Source organism: Erythranthe guttata, chromosome 8 (genome assembly GCF_056151865.1).
Source record: "Erythranthe guttata isolate IM_541 chromosome 8, IM_541, whole genome shotgun sequence".
In the NCBI taxonomy this organism is placed as follows: Eukaryota; Viridiplantae; Streptophyta; class Magnoliopsida; order Lamiales; family Phrymaceae; genus Erythranthe; species Erythranthe guttata.
This window is the reverse complement of record NC_142540.1, coordinates 23681721-23697521: the sequence shown is the minus strand read 5'-3', so window position 1 is coordinate 23697521 and position 15801 is coordinate 23681721. Positions and strand designations below refer to the sequence as shown.

General features: G+C 34.0%; 1 protein-coding gene across 1 annotated transcript; it reads left to right on the top strand.

The window, feature by feature from the left end:
• Nucleotides 1-7248: 7248 nt before the first annotated feature.
• LOC105964928 (protein REVEILLE 2) lies at nt 7249-8629 on the top strand. Its single transcript, XM_088822465.1, has 5 exons — nt 7249-7353; nt 7499-7610; nt 7699-7760; nt 7892-8092; nt 8215-8629. The coding sequence occupies exons 1-5, from the start codon at nt 7309-7311 to the stop codon at nt 8476-8478; spliced, it is 684 nt and encodes a 227-aa protein (XP_088678591.1). The 5' UTR covers nt 7249-7308; the 3' UTR covers nt 8479-8629.
• The last annotated feature ends 7172 nt before the right edge of the window (nt 8630-15801 follow it).

The window sequence follows — 15801 nt, the reverse complement described above, 5'->3', positions numbered from 1 at the left end:
GATGATTAATTACGTTTCAAATTGACGAGATTTTCGGATTTGGAAGAATTTGTGAGAGGTTGAGGGTTTTTGTGAATTTTGGGGCTTTTGGGGCTTGGATGGATTTGGGGGTTTTTAGAGAGAGAAAGAGAAAACTATTGTGAACGACATTCGTAATTTTGCTGCCGCGTAAATCATTTCAGTATAATTTATGATGTTTTTATATGAAAAATATAAATACACAAGGACAAAAGTAAACTAAAACACTAGAAGAAAAGTAGTTGGTACCGAAAATTCTCTATTGCGTTTTTTTTTGAAACTGTGTTGCCCTTTGTTGTTCCCACAGGGTCACATGTGGTTTTATTGCATTTTGTTGAACTCTCTTTTGATTTTTATTGAATTTTGTTGGAAATTTTTGAAATTTTTTTTGATATTTTTGGTGAAAATTCCCATTATATCCGAATTTGGAACAATTAGTTATAAATTAATGCAATTTCCAAAATTTCGTGGTAGCTTGAAATTGGAATGAATTTTTTAATTCCATTTTTTCTCGAACGAAAATTGGAATCTATTTTTAAATTCTGAAAAAATTTGGTAAATTTCCGAAAAATCTATTTCTGATCTAAATAGTATGATTTCCACCGTATACATCACATCATAAAATAATACGCTACAAAAAATTCTTGACAATGTCCAGAGGTGTGTAAAATACTAAAATACCCCATCACATTTTAATATACTCCAATTTCATCATTTAATTTAATAATTTTGACTATAAATTCAACAAATTATTCAATTTTGACCCATAATTCAATTTTGACTACAATTTTGCCCGTCGCCGCCATTGATCGCCGGTCTTCGGCGTTGACTGTTTATTTTATTTTTTTTGCCGCCGCTTTCGTGGTCAACGCCGGTCTTCGGCGGCGTTGATTGACTGTTTTTTCCTTTATATTACTGTTTAACACATTAATACTGTTATATTATTCCCTAGCACAGTAATATTAACATAACAAAAATCACTATTATTGTGTAATAGAGTAATATTAGTATGTTCACCATTCAACAAAGGCAAACATAGTGTTTACAGTAATATTACTATAGTAGACAATAATATTATTACGATAATCGCTCAACGAATCAAACAAAATAAAAATGCCAATATATATAAATATATATATATATATATATATATATATATATATATATATATATATATATATATATATATATATATATATATATATATATATATATATATATATATATATATATATATATATATATATATATATATATATATATATATATATAATGATGTGGTTGAAAGTAATATTATTGTGTTTCCAGTCATTGTACTGTGAACGACAGTACAATTATTGTCAGTTGATAGTACAATTACTGTCAATAGCAGTATAATTACATTCAGTGACAGTACAATTACGGTCAACGTTCAGCGGTGCGAGTAAAAAAAACGGATAATTTTTTAGGAAAAATAATGAAAAAATCAATGCCGGAGACCGGCGCTGACTGCCGGTCAACTTCAGAAACCGGCGACGTAAAAAATAGGAAGAAACAAATCAACGCTGGAGACATGTGTCACCGCCGAAAACTAGCGGCGGAAAAAAACAGACAAAAAAAAAATCAAAAAAGAAAATTAAGAAGAAAAAGTCAAAATTGATGAAACTAAAGTTAAATTTGAGTTACAATTAGAAATGAAGTTTAAAGAATGAAGTTTAAAGAGTTGGGGTAATTTTGTTATATACATTAAAGAAATTGACTTATTGACGAAAAAGATATAGCCACTTAACCTAAAATAATAAATACAGATGATCGGGACTTATGCATAATACACCGATTTATATTGGCAAAATTAGAAAAAACCCCTCACTAGTTAAGTGACAAAGTGACCAGGACAATTTGAAATTTGATAATGGCTTTGATAAAACCACACAAGTTGAATAAATTCTTAAGCATTGTGTATATTTTATTTACCCTTTAAAATTTTAAAACACCCTTTCTTTCACTACACTCTCTATCGGCTTATACTATGCTATACTGGGTGAAATAAACCGGGTAGATCTTTACCATTCATATACACAGAAACACATACACACCCACATTGGTGTATGTAGATCAATAGTAAAAAATCACCCGGTGTAACATTCACCGGGTGTAGCATAGAAATAAACCTCTCTATCTTCTCTCTTTCTCTTCTCTTCTCGTTCTTTCTTAATCTTCTTTAGTTCCCAACTTTTGCTCAGCCACGTACGGCAACCATCGATGCAGCTCTCTCGAATTTATGTGATCTCCGACGAACGAGGCTCGTCGCTAATGTTATAACCCTTTGTTGGGTGATAATAGATATGAACGATAGGGCCACTTTTATCTATTTTGTGTTCGTTTGCGTATGTGTTTACAATTATTTTTTAAAGAAACAAACACAACGTACCAAGAGAATGTGCAACATTTAAAAAAAAATGTTGTTTTTATTGATTATAAACGAAAACCATTACATAATTTTACATAATTAAACTGGAAATTAAGTAACTAATAAAGAGTTGAAAATTTAAAGTAATAGATAATATTGAACAAAAAAAATTCTTAAAAGTGACAGATATTATGGAACGCATGGGGTATATGTTTGGGAATATAATCAATCTCCCATCTATTGATTGCTTTTCCTTCTATTATGTCTGTTAACCGCAAAATTCTCGAGTCTGCAAAATATAATAAAAATACGAGACAAGAAAATAAGGAATAAATAATTTATAATCAAACGAAAGCAGATTATAATCTCCGGGAATTTCCTTGATTCTTCACTCCTATTCTAAAATCGATACAAGGGCTTAGAAGTTTTTTCTTGAACCGAATAATAAACACCTCAAATTCAAATATGTTATGAATTAGAGGCAGAGACTCAAAACTTGAGCTTGCGAGCTCGATAGGAGTCTCATTTGTGCATGAACAAGAAGTCTCCTTTTATAGGCACGAGCTAGAGTTTCATGTGTAGCATGGGCCCATGGACTTGGATACCTGCCATTTGATTTATTGGGCTAGATTTATGCCCAATTAGATAATCCATAGAATAAGAATTTATTACTTATTTAAGGATTAATCCATTTATAAAGCTCAAATATGTTATGGACTTAGATTTAAAATCCAATTAATAACCGATTTATTTGGCCATTAATTGGTGATTTATCCCGAAATTTCGATGTCAACAATGTCAACTGAGATTTTAGCATTTTTGTCAATCTCTACATCTTCCCGCCGAAGAGACTTTCATAAACGAATGCTTTCAAGTAATGCTTTCAACCAGTAAAAGCGTGAAATGATAAATATACTCATAAATTAAATTAGCCTTTGTTTGCTCATGCAAAAACAAATAACAAATAATGCAAAAAAAAAAAAAAAAAAAAAAAAGTAAAATTAAAAAAAGAGTAAACCCAGCCCCCCTCTGAAACCCTTCCCGTCGACACAGCAGCACCGCCCAAGCTCCACCGCCGCAAGCTCCTCGCCGACCGCCACCACCGCCAGAGTAGTTAATTATATTGCTAATTCCTCATTTTTTCAACCTTCATAAAAAAGAGGAAAAAAATTGAAACTGGTAAAAATCGACACCAAGGTGTCGAAAAAATATGCTACAAATCGACACTTAAGCGTAAAAAAAAGACCCAAATTCGACCTCAAAAGTATGTCGAATTTGATAGGTAAAAATCGACATTGAGATGTTGAATTCATAGCACAAATTCGACATTGTAAAAGATCGAATTTGATACTCCAAAATCGACATCTCAATGTCGATTTTTACCTATAAATTCGACATGTACATGTCGGCCGCGTATGCGCGGGTTTTTTTTTTCTGGAAAAACGATATTCTAGCTAAAAAACACATAAATGCATACCTTCTTGGGTTCTTCCACTATAGAATCTTCTATTTTGATGTATTCTGACTTCATACTTGCCATCTTTGTAGGATTTGTTGAGTTTTGATGATTTTGAATGTTTAGGTTTTGTGGGTTTATGAAGGAGCAAGGAGAAATGTTTTGTGGGTTTTGGAAGATGAAGAAGATGAGAGTTGGTCTTGTGGTTTTGCGAAAATGGTTTTTTGTATTTTTGAGTTTTTGGTATTGCACATTTGGAATTTTCTATTTTTTTAACAAGGGTATTATAATATTTATACATTGAAAATATTTAATTTGGTCCTACACAAGTGAAATTAGTCTTGCATATAGCCGCAACCTAATAATTTAGGGGGTGTAAATGAGTCGAGCCGGCTCGCGAGCTTCTGGAGCTTGCTCGATAAAAGCTCGTACTTGAGCTCGAGAAATCGAGCTCGAGCTCGAGCTAACGAGCCCGAGCTCGAGCTAACGAGCCCGAGCTTTTCGACGAGCCGAGCTCGAGCTTCATTTCAGTTGTTCGATAGCTTGCGAGCTGGCTCGCGAGCTTTACCTTTTTTTTTATATTTTTAATACATATTAATAATATATAATAATGGATATTATTAATAATAAATAAAAAAAGAAAAATATTAATTTTCTAATTGAATGAAAATTTGGTTGTGCCGAGCTCGAGCTCGAGCTCCTTAGAAACACAACGAGCTCAAGCTCGCAAAATAAGGCGAGTTCGGCTCGTTTACACCCCTACCTAATATATATTGCATGCTTTTACATATTGAGAAGAAAATTTCTTATACATTTAGTACCGACTCTATAATTGAAGTCTTTTGCACATTGAAAGATCGTAACGCAATTTTAAATGATTGCAATATTTTATTGAACATACCAGCACGGGAAAGTGAAATATTTCTCTTTCATTTTTGTTATAGTGTATCTTTCTGAGGAAAAACAAAATTTCCCTATAAAATATTTGAGTCCGATGCCCCTAATCCCTCGTGCATAAGTAGATAGTTCATGCATACCATAAAAGTTTTTGAACGTACAAATTTTGAATTAGTCGTATCCAAGATCCCCAAGGTGGTGATTAATTGATTCACCACTTTGGAATTTCGTCTCGCTAACTCTACTATCGTTAAATCTCTATAAATTAATACAATTGAAACCAGTTAAATTCTAGTTTAGTGAAATATTAATTTGACTATATAGTTTTTTAACACGTAATCCTTAAGTTGGAATTTTTTTTTTTAAACAAAATTATTAATTTATCGAGATTATACTTTTGAAGAATTTGGATTTAATTTGTCTATTTCTTTTTGCTTTGGTTAACGCGAAGAAGAGAGAAGAAAACAAAATATAGATCATTGAAAACTATCGAATAATATTGGCAAATCAAGTGTGAATAGAGTTGTGTAAAAGAACAAAGGTAAATTAGTGTGAAATTATGTAAAAAATATATTGTTTGGATAATTACAACCAATCATCAATTATGAATCTTCTTACACGTCTTCCCTTACAGTCGAATTTAGTGAATTGTTTTAGATTGTAAGAAATATTCTTAAATTTGTACCTGTTTTACCCCATTTCAACTCCATATTTTAAAACAAGATAATCATAAGATATGTTTATTGACTTGTAAATATCAGATTGTGGTACATAAAACTGCATTTTTATACAAATCGAGTACAAATTAAAATACATTCCACATGATATGAAAAATTCAGTTGAATTAACACCATAATAAATATGTAAGAAGATTCATAATTGAGAATTTTTGTAATTATACAAATATAAGAGATTTTTTTGGCGCAATTGAACATTAAAGAGTTGCCATAATTTAACTAGAAAAACAACAAAATAAACTGATCAAAAATTTTCTTTCTTACAAGAGAAACACCGATAAATAGCCACAAACGAAACGACACGTGTGGGTAAGAAAAGAGAGAATGAAGATTTAAAGAAGAGCGCGTGGTGTGTGGGGGGGGGGGGTGGGGGGGGGTTCGTTGGCTAACACCCGGGTGACTCCACGTGTCCCTCTACCTCTCTTTGAATTCCAGCCACAAGAATCCCATGGATTTTCTCGATACTTCTCCGCAACAAACTTTTGATTTATTTATTTATTTATTTAATATAATAATAATTTTAATTCGTTTTAGCAATGCTGACATGGCGGTACCCTTTTATGCATCCTCGTCTTCTCTCTTTCAAAAACCCCCCAAAATAACATTTGCTTTTGCTTCTCAAACTTTCTCGTTTCTTCTGCTCTGAACTAATTTTGGGTCTTTTTTCTTTTGGTAAAAAAAGAAAGTGTAAAAGATTTGATTTTTATCCAAATGAGAGAAGACAAAAAAGGAGAAATATTTATTGAAAATTTAGTTTTTATTCAGCTGAGAAGCTTTTGCAATTTTGACTGAAACAAGATTTCGAGGGATCGTTTGGTTATCTTCTGTATCTATGGCGGATATACAGGTGAGCTTCTCAACTCTTGCCCCACATATATATATATATATATATATATATATATATATATATATATATATATATATATATAGATATATATATATATATATATATAATTTCAAATAGTAATTGTTATCTTTTTATTATATATAAATTTTACTATAGATTAGCAGCAAGATCATCCCTTCTTGTTGTAATAATGGTTAAATTACGAAAACCCCGATGAACTTAGAGTAAAAAAAAGCCCCATCTATATGTAATTATCAAATTCTTTTTCCAAATAATATTTTTGGAAAAATGTCGATTCTACCCTTAGAGACTAGGTCTTTCTGTATGCTATTTTTTAAAAGCAAAAATTATTCTTATGGGGGATCTTTGCTTGTTCTTAAGTAACGTCTTCACAACTTTTTAGTGCACTTTTACACATTCGAGAGTAATTTTTATCTTTATAAAATGGCATAAAGAAATGTCATGCGCAAAGGTAGATATTTTTTGGGAAATATTAACTAGAGAAAAAGCAAGATAGCGTGAAAAATTATATCTTAAGGATGTCGGTGTGAGACTGAAACAAACATCAGGGGAATATGATAATTACGGATAGGTTGGGGTGTATTTTGTAATTTACTCTAAGTTCAGAGGGGTTCGTAATTTACCCTATAATAATTCAAACATTGTCTAAGATTAAAATCTTTGAGTTCATTCAGGAAATGGCTTGGTCTAATGAGTGCTAGCTTTAATTTAATGAAATGCCATTGATTTTGTAATCCGAGATTGCAAGAACTTTCCATCGTAGACCTTTTCTCGATATTTTGCCGTCGGAAAAAGAAAAAAAAAAGATCATAATTTTCCTGTAACAAAAGGCCTATTCATGTACGAACATTTTGTTTCCTAGAACCCTTTTCGTTTGTAATATTTTTTTCGTTTTCTACCGCAGGAAGAAAATGCAAGCACTACTTTTCCTACGAATGATAAGATGTCGAAAGAGCAGCTTGATACCGGGGATAATTTTGCTCTAAAGGTCTATATATATATATATATATATATATATATATATATATATATATATATATATATATATATATATCCTTTATTATTAATATCAATCATACAATGGTTTAATTGTAAATATCTTCCGTTGTATTTTTTTTTTTTAATTCGGATAGGCGAGAAAGCCGTATACAATTACTAAACAAAGGGAAAGATGGACAGAAGAAGAGCATGAAAGATTTCTCCTGGCGTTGAAACTTTACGGTCGAAAATGGAGGAAAATCGAAGGTGACAACTAATTCTTTACGCTATAAAAATGTATAAACAATGTATTCTGAACCGATTTTTTTTTTTTTTTTAAATTTATTTTTTCCAGAGCATGTAGGTACGAAAACAGCCGTGCAAATTAGAAGTCACGCGCAGAAGTTTTTCTCCAAGGTTAACTGTTCTTACACCACTACACATTATCTATATGCTCTCCTTTTAAAGTAAGTCATATTTCCGATAAAAAAAATGGCTATAACTTTTCCAAGATTCGATTTTTACGCGCAAAACCCTGTTGTGTTTAGGTTGAAAATCCAATTGAAATACCGCCACCTAGGCCTAAGAAAAAGCCCGCGAACCCTTACCCTCGCAAGATGGTTTCGATTGCCGAGAAACCGAAATCGATGATGTCTGCAGATTCGTCTGTTTTCGAACAGGAGAACCAGTCTCCTACATCTGTATTGTCTGCTTCAGATTCTGTTCATAATGAAGATGTCGTTCCTCCGGTAACGAGTCTTGATTTCTTTTTTTTATATATATAATTAAAGCTATAATTATTGTATTTCATATGATCCAAATTCGTGCCCCTAAATTTCGTGTTTTAATTTATCTATACTAATAAAAACAGAAACTAGATATTGTTCAAGAGGGTCCGAAAGAAGAATTAGCCGCTAATATCCAATGCTTGAAGCTCTTCGGTAAAACATTATTAGTCACGCCCGATTTCTCAAACGGAAATGTACCGATAAATACTTGTAATAATAATAATAATAATAATATTGGAAATGACTTTTTTAACCCTCACACGATGAGTGACGGTACAAACCAAATTATGTATAGTAGTACTTGTTCTCTGGTTCGGGGTTCCTATGCCTTGGTTGACATTTTATGATGTGGGGCCGCTTTCGACTCGAGAATTGCATAACCCGAAACCGGTCAAAGCCCAACCAAACGAGGGTTCATCTTCGAGTGGTTCGAATATAGATTTAGTTGGTGGATTATCAGAGAAGAGAGAGAAATTAGGTAAGAGAAATTCAGCAGATAGTGAAAAGGGGTTTGTGCCGTACAGAAGATGCTCGCAAGAGCAGGAGGAACAGCGGATTCGAGTTTGTAGCTGAAATGCTGATTCTTTTGTGTCTTAATTTAACTTTCGAGAGTCGTTTCGCTCTGTAATTGTCGGTTTCTTTTCTATTACAAGAAGTTGTATAGTGTTTGTTAAGTGCAGTTTGGTTAAGTGATCGACACGGCCCCGGGTTTTAGTTGGTGTTTGCAAAAGCTTATTTAAGCATAAGTTAGTGATTGCGAGTTAAGTTGATATTAAGTGCTTAATTTCAAAAGTTGGGGTTGTTTGCAAAAAAATTGGAAAATCAATTTAAATAAAAAAAACAGTTACATAGGCGCTTTTAAAATTAATACTTAAAGCAGCTTATTTTAAGAGAAATAAAAGCAAAAGTCAGTTTTACAATTACGTAAAAATTGATTATGAGAGAAAAAAAACCTCATAATTTATCTTTAAAAGCTTTTGTAAACACCACCTTAATCTTTTGGGGGTCACTAAAACAAATCTTAAAATTTTCTTAGTTCAATACTATCAAGTTTAAAATCACAATTTAGTCTATATTCATAATTATTTTTTTTACTTTAATACCAAAAAGAAATTAAAAGTACAAAAATACCCTTTCTTACAAAATATCAATTATATTATTTTAAAACCAATTAAAAGAAAAAGAAAACCTCCCCCTTTGAACCCACCAGCGCCGCCTCCTCCACCGTCGCTCACCGGCCAGATTCAATCTATCCTCATGCCTCGCCGCCGTCGCCTAGGACGTCCGTAGGCCAACAAATCGCCGTCGCCGCCGTTATCCCAAGTAAGAATTAGTTTCGATTTTTTTTTTTTCTTTTAATAGTGAGTTAGGATTTGATTGTTTGATATGTGTATTTAGGATTTGATTGTTTTAGGTAGGAATGATCGTTATTTAGTAATGGGTGCATCTAAATTCAGTCGATTTGAGCATTGATTTGAAATTTCGTGGGTTGTTCTTCGTTTCACAATAATCGAACTGAAAGTGTCGATTTTGTCAAAATTTTCGACATATTGCCGTAAAAAATTATGCATAAATCGACACCTTCTAGTCGATTTTTGTGAATTTGTCGAAATTTATTACAGTTCATTTTCGACGCTACCTGTCGAAAATTATGGCAATATCGACAAGTTACTGTCGATTTTGCCAACATTTTCGACAGGTTGCTGTCGAAAATTAACTGTTATTTATTTATTTATTTACTTTTCTTTCCTATTTTTATTTGTTTGTTTTTTATATTAGGTATATTTACTTATTTGTGTTGTTATTTTCGGTTTTTGCAGTCGAAGAACCACGTCTACCTCGTATATCCCGAGTGTCTCGAACCGTAAGAAGAGGAAGGAATTATCCTTTAAGGGCAAGGGCAAGACAATCACGACCAAGAAAAAGAACACGATCAAGACTAAGTCTGGAGAGGGTTCTTTCTCAACGAATCCGGTGTTGGCTCTACCTCAACCTTCGACTGTAGAAGTTGGTGATTCGAGCAATGAACCGGTTCGAGGTCCCGAGATATCGGAATTGTACATAAACTTTGATAAGCAAATTGCTTATCATATAGTGAACAGAGGTCCAGAGCGCTCGGAGCGCGGCTCAAAATTTCGATTTCGGAATCACACACATACTTTGAAAGGCTGGGCGCCGGTGCCATTTATTATGGAGGCCCAGAAAGCTTGATTAGTGTCAGTTGTACACGCCTCGTACAACACTGTGCACGGCCATCTACTTAGAGCCTTCATAGAGAGATGACAGCCAGCTACCAACACATTTCATTGCTTTCTTCAAAGTGTGAACAAGTGAAGTCTCCTCCTTTGATAATCTTCCGGCATAAGAGTGTACGTGCAAGTTTTCAAACAAGTTGAGGTTGTGAATACCACTGTGAACAACCAATTTCCACTCAGCATTTTCATCATCCTTGTCTTCTTTTGTCTCCTTCAATTTAAACGGACAATTGCATTTCTTTGAACCGATGCTCCTTTTTCCCGGTCTTTGATCATCTTCACCGGGTACCTTCTTGCCAGCATAAAGGCCCCCACGCTCACAACCAACAATCACATACGGTGTCTTACGTCCTCTATTCCCGTCACTCAAACCCGCGATCATTAACACCATTCCAGTTCTTTTAGATACTTCACGAACCCATGCCAATAAAGCTTCTTTTGTTGGGAATTTTTCTGACGTAGTAAATGAATGGGTGCGGTAAATGAATGGCGGATTTAAAAAAAAAAATTCAAAATAAACTTTTTAGCTCAAAAAATATATGGATACATACCTTAATGGGTTCTCCTTGCTCTTAAACTACCACTCTATTGTCATTTGACGCCATTTTGCAAGTTGTGTAAGATTTTGATTTCTTTAGTTTTGAGGTTTTTTAGGAGGATTTTTTGGGAGGGAGAAGAAGGAGGTGGAGGAGGTGAGGGGTTTGTGAGTGAGGAGGGAAATGGGTTTTGAGGGGTTTTGATTGTTTGGTATTGAAGAAAGAAAAATAATATTTGTAATGTTTTTTTGGTTTTGAATTTCATTAAGGGTATTAATGTAATTTACTATTTATTATTTAATTTTTATTTTTTTGGTATTGAACTAAGGAAATTTTGGGATTTGTTTTAGTGAACCCCTAATCTTTTAGGTGCCCTAAGCTGATTCGGAAAAAATGGTCATTGCCTTGTATATTATTTATTTTTCAGAAAAAAATTAAGTTTTTGCATATGACCCCGGTTGGTTAAATTTTCCTTTTTGAAATTTGAAACGTACAGATAAGTTTGATGGAAAAACTAATATATGTTGTAATAAACTGATATTATGAGTAGAAGAGATTATTTGCAAAAACTTCTAACCAGGTGGTTAAGTGCCATGTACCCTAGTTTTTATAATATTTAACTTATATTTTTGTAATGTTCAAAATTTAAATGATTGAACACAGTTGTAAAACAAGGATATTCTGTGTATATTCACTTGGAATATTTATTATTTATTTATTTTTAAATATTTTTAGTTTTAAATGTTGTAGAAAAAACTATTAAAATTTAATTGAAATTATTGTTTGGATAATTTGTATCTTTGGTAGTTCTTTGCAGTATCAAAGGAGATCCAACAAAAAAACTATACAAGACCACTATCAAAGAGTGTCAAAATTCTTTTAGAAAAGTAACGAAACTAATTAATGATCACCTTCTTTCAAGACATCTAACATAATTGAATAGCAAAAGAAAAGGACTTCTAAAGAGCATAAACAATATTTCAAAGTATACCACTTGAAAATATGAATCTTCTAGAAGTATGTAGGAAATTATTACAAATTATAGAGATTTATAGAAACTTCTTGTAATATCTCACGCAGTTAATTGGTTTCTACAATGTACCTAGAAATTTTATAGAATGATCTAGAGAGTCACCAACAACCGTATGATTAAATAAATCACACTCATCCATTAAAGACGAAGTAGTATAAATACGAGTAGACACAACCATACATTGTTATATATATTTCTTTCCGTTCATTCCATTAGTCTTGGGATCATATTTGTGCAGTGGAGTCTAATAATTTGTTATAAGGTCGACTTAAATGTTCGGGGGCAGTGGCCCCAAAAAATACTCGAGTAGACCCTAGCCGTAGGGTGGTGTGCCACTGTATTTTTGTAATGTATTATTATTGCTATTATTGTTATTATTATTAGTTTAAATAAGCAATATTTGATTCGTACAAGGATTAGGGCGAAGTTTGATTGATTATTTATTACTCATCCGTCTCTTTGTTTCTTCGATTTCACCTTCTCTCCGTGTATTTCATCGGAGCCCTTTGAATTTATTTATTTTCATCATTGAGAGAAGCAATTTCATCATTGAGAGAAGCCACAAATTGCTCTGTGTGGGCCCTTATGAGGTAGCAGTTAGCTATAGTCAAGTAGCCGTGACCCCTAAATAGGTAATTATTTCTAGCTCAAGCTCGCAAGTCGTGAGTGATTAGATGCTGCAGCTCCGAAATATTCCTCTTTAGTTGTAGAAAAGGCGGAGTCTCTAACATATATTGTGGTAGTTCAAGAACATGCTTCCAGTTACGCGAGACCAGAATTGGGGATACGATATTCTGCTACAACTCTACCCACTTTTGGTCAAGTTCAGCGCTCGTCGATGGCGATGGTGCAGGCAGCGGTAACTGGTTAAGTGCCGCCAGCATGGTGTATTCAATTGCGTACTTGATTTTTTGTCGTTGCTCGAGATCTTTGAATAAACGGTCAAAGATAAAAATGTTGAACCATCGAGGGTCACACTGCTCGTCCTCGTCATTACGAATGCTAATTTTCGATTTCTAATTTCTAAAAGTGGAAACCCTAATTCAGTGGACCTTCTAAATTGGTAACTTCCCAATTTAGAAAGTTCACTAAGATGTTCGCCTATTCTTTTCCTTTTCTTATTCTCATTCATAATTCCAAATTACGAATGTTGGAATCAATCACGTTGACTTTCAATCATGCAAAGATTAAACATTTTTATCTTTGACCGTTTATTCAAAGATCTCGAGTACACGAGCAGTGTGACCCTCGATGGTTCAGGTGTAAGCTAGCCGTGGGTCTACAACTCTTTGTGGTCTAAACTCGTCCCTAGAGTTACGATTAAGATGAAGCTCGTTTCAACTTAATCACCTAATTGGCGTCTAGCAACTACGCGTCATGATTCCCTAGATAAAAATGAAATGCCTGCAAGAACCGTTTGATATAGTTAGCGTACAATACGATCCCTTCGATTGATATATATATATGTTCCGATTGAACTAGAGGCATTGGTTCATCGAGACCTCCTTAGTAGTTCAATAACTATGCGATCGTTCTAAGTGTTGTAATCGGTACGTGCATGACTTAGAGAATCGAATTCCCTATTCATCACTTAGTCAGCTCTGGCCAGAGACTTAAAGATTACAAACTATGAGAACACACTAGACATCCAAGACTATTCTAGCGATCGAATCCCCGACTACAATGCACATACCTCCCACTAGATTTTGGACTGCACGAACACTGGCCCTTGGGGCGATCCTCGGTGGAACTCAGGGACATGTCACGATACACCTCGTCCTCTAGTGAAGTCACGGTGATGTCTATGTCATAAGTACTAATATTGTACGACTATATCATAGATATCTCTACTCGATTATTGAGAACCAGTTAGGCTCTGATTGGTTCATAGAAAATGTTAGGTAAAAAGTTGAAAGTCCAAAGTAATTTGTTTTTCCTGTTTGGTTAAAAGGTAAAATAGTGAGTAATGTAATTTAGAGAAAATGGTGAAAATATTTTTAACTAAAAATGAGGAAAACCCATTTTCTTCAAAAAATATGAGGAAAATAAGGAAAACTAATCGGGTTCTCTTCCCCCATTCAATTCTCGACTGGCTTCCACCAACTCTCTGCCGACAGATCCGCCACCACCACCGGCCCCTCCCACGACGATCGCCGCCACCACCACCGGCCCCTCCAACGCCGACCTCTGCTGCCAATAAAATTATCTGCCGCCGCTGTCAGCATCCTCTCCATCTTTCCTGCTTGAGAACTTTCCGGCCGTCACAACCTCTCTATCACCGCCAGGAACCTCACCGTCGCCGCCGTTGCTAACAACCCTTTCATCTTTCATCCGCTTGCGAACTTTCCGGCGATACTCCTATTGGTCTGATGATTGGATTGATAAAAGATTTATTGTGACTGAACATAGTAAAAGAAGGAAAAAATGTGAAGAACCCATCCAGCGGCGACAAAAAATATTCAGTCGGAGAAAAGGGAGGAGGAGTCTTGAATTTAGTTTTTATTTTGATTTTTATTATTTTTGTTAGGTGAATTGTTGGGGTTGGTGGATGTGGTCTGGAGAGAAGATGGATTTTGGGCGTAAGGGTATCTGAGCAATTTTTGTTCAATTTAATTTAATTTTCCGTAATAATTAATTATTATTTTCATTTTACTTGATATTTTCCTTGTCAATTTTGATAGGAACCAAACAAAATTACCGAAAATACTTTTCCACAAAATCTTTTTCATTACCATTTTTCATAGAAACCAAACACAATTGAGATTTCAAAAGTCCTTGATTTTCTTTTCCTTTGCATTTTCATTTTCCTTATTTTGAAATCCATGAACCAATCAGAGCTTTAGAGATTTCTATGATGAGGGAGCTCAGTGAACTCGTCAACTTACGAGCACCCACTTATGCATGCCGATATCACAATACCGTTTACAGATGAGACGCAGTACACATACACTAAGTGCTAGTCTCTTAGTGGGAAAGACCGATATCCTCATTGGTGGCGTAACCCTTCGACTAGGAACATGGTTTAACAGTTATAATACTTAAGTAATTATCTCACGATCCTAAAAGATCAATTACAAGTAATTGTAATAACTGTAAGGACTATATCTATGTTTGAACAAGGGACAAATATATAGAATGCCAAGGTGTTTTATCATTAATACGAAAAAAAGATTATTTATCACAAGAATAAATTGAAAGACCACAGCCACAAGTTGGCTTGTTGGTCACCTACTCTAACAGCTGTCTCCGGTGTTTGAATGATTGCCTCGTCTTCTAACGTGGCGAAGTTGTTTTCGGTGAGAACATCGACGTTTAAAGCTTCCGTGATGGGTTCTTTGGCCATAAAAGACGGATCCTTGCCGCTAGAGTTGGGATGAGACTTTTTTCGATGTTTTCCACTCTAACCTGATGCGTTTCATTCGAGCTTGGATCCCTAGTTTCCTTCCATTGCCATTCGCGTCTTGGTTCGCTTATTTTCTCGGGAGGAGGATTATGCTGAGAACGTGTGTGTGTGTGTGTGTATATATATATATATATATATATATATATATATATATTCCGTGTGAAAATACACAGAAGACGTAGAAACATTGTGTATATACACTATGTATTCGTCATATCTTCTTCTTGTTTTAAAAAAAATTATCAATTCAAATTACTAAGTTCAATAATGAAAAAGGCAAATTATGGCCATTCCTGAGTTATGGTCAAATTATGGAAACCCCTCTCATATTTGGGTAATTACAGGCATCCCTTCAACTATGTATCATCTTACGAAAATACCCCTCCAAAGGTAAATTTAGGGATGTTAAATCGGTAGATCCGAACCGAAATTTCGGTACGTCA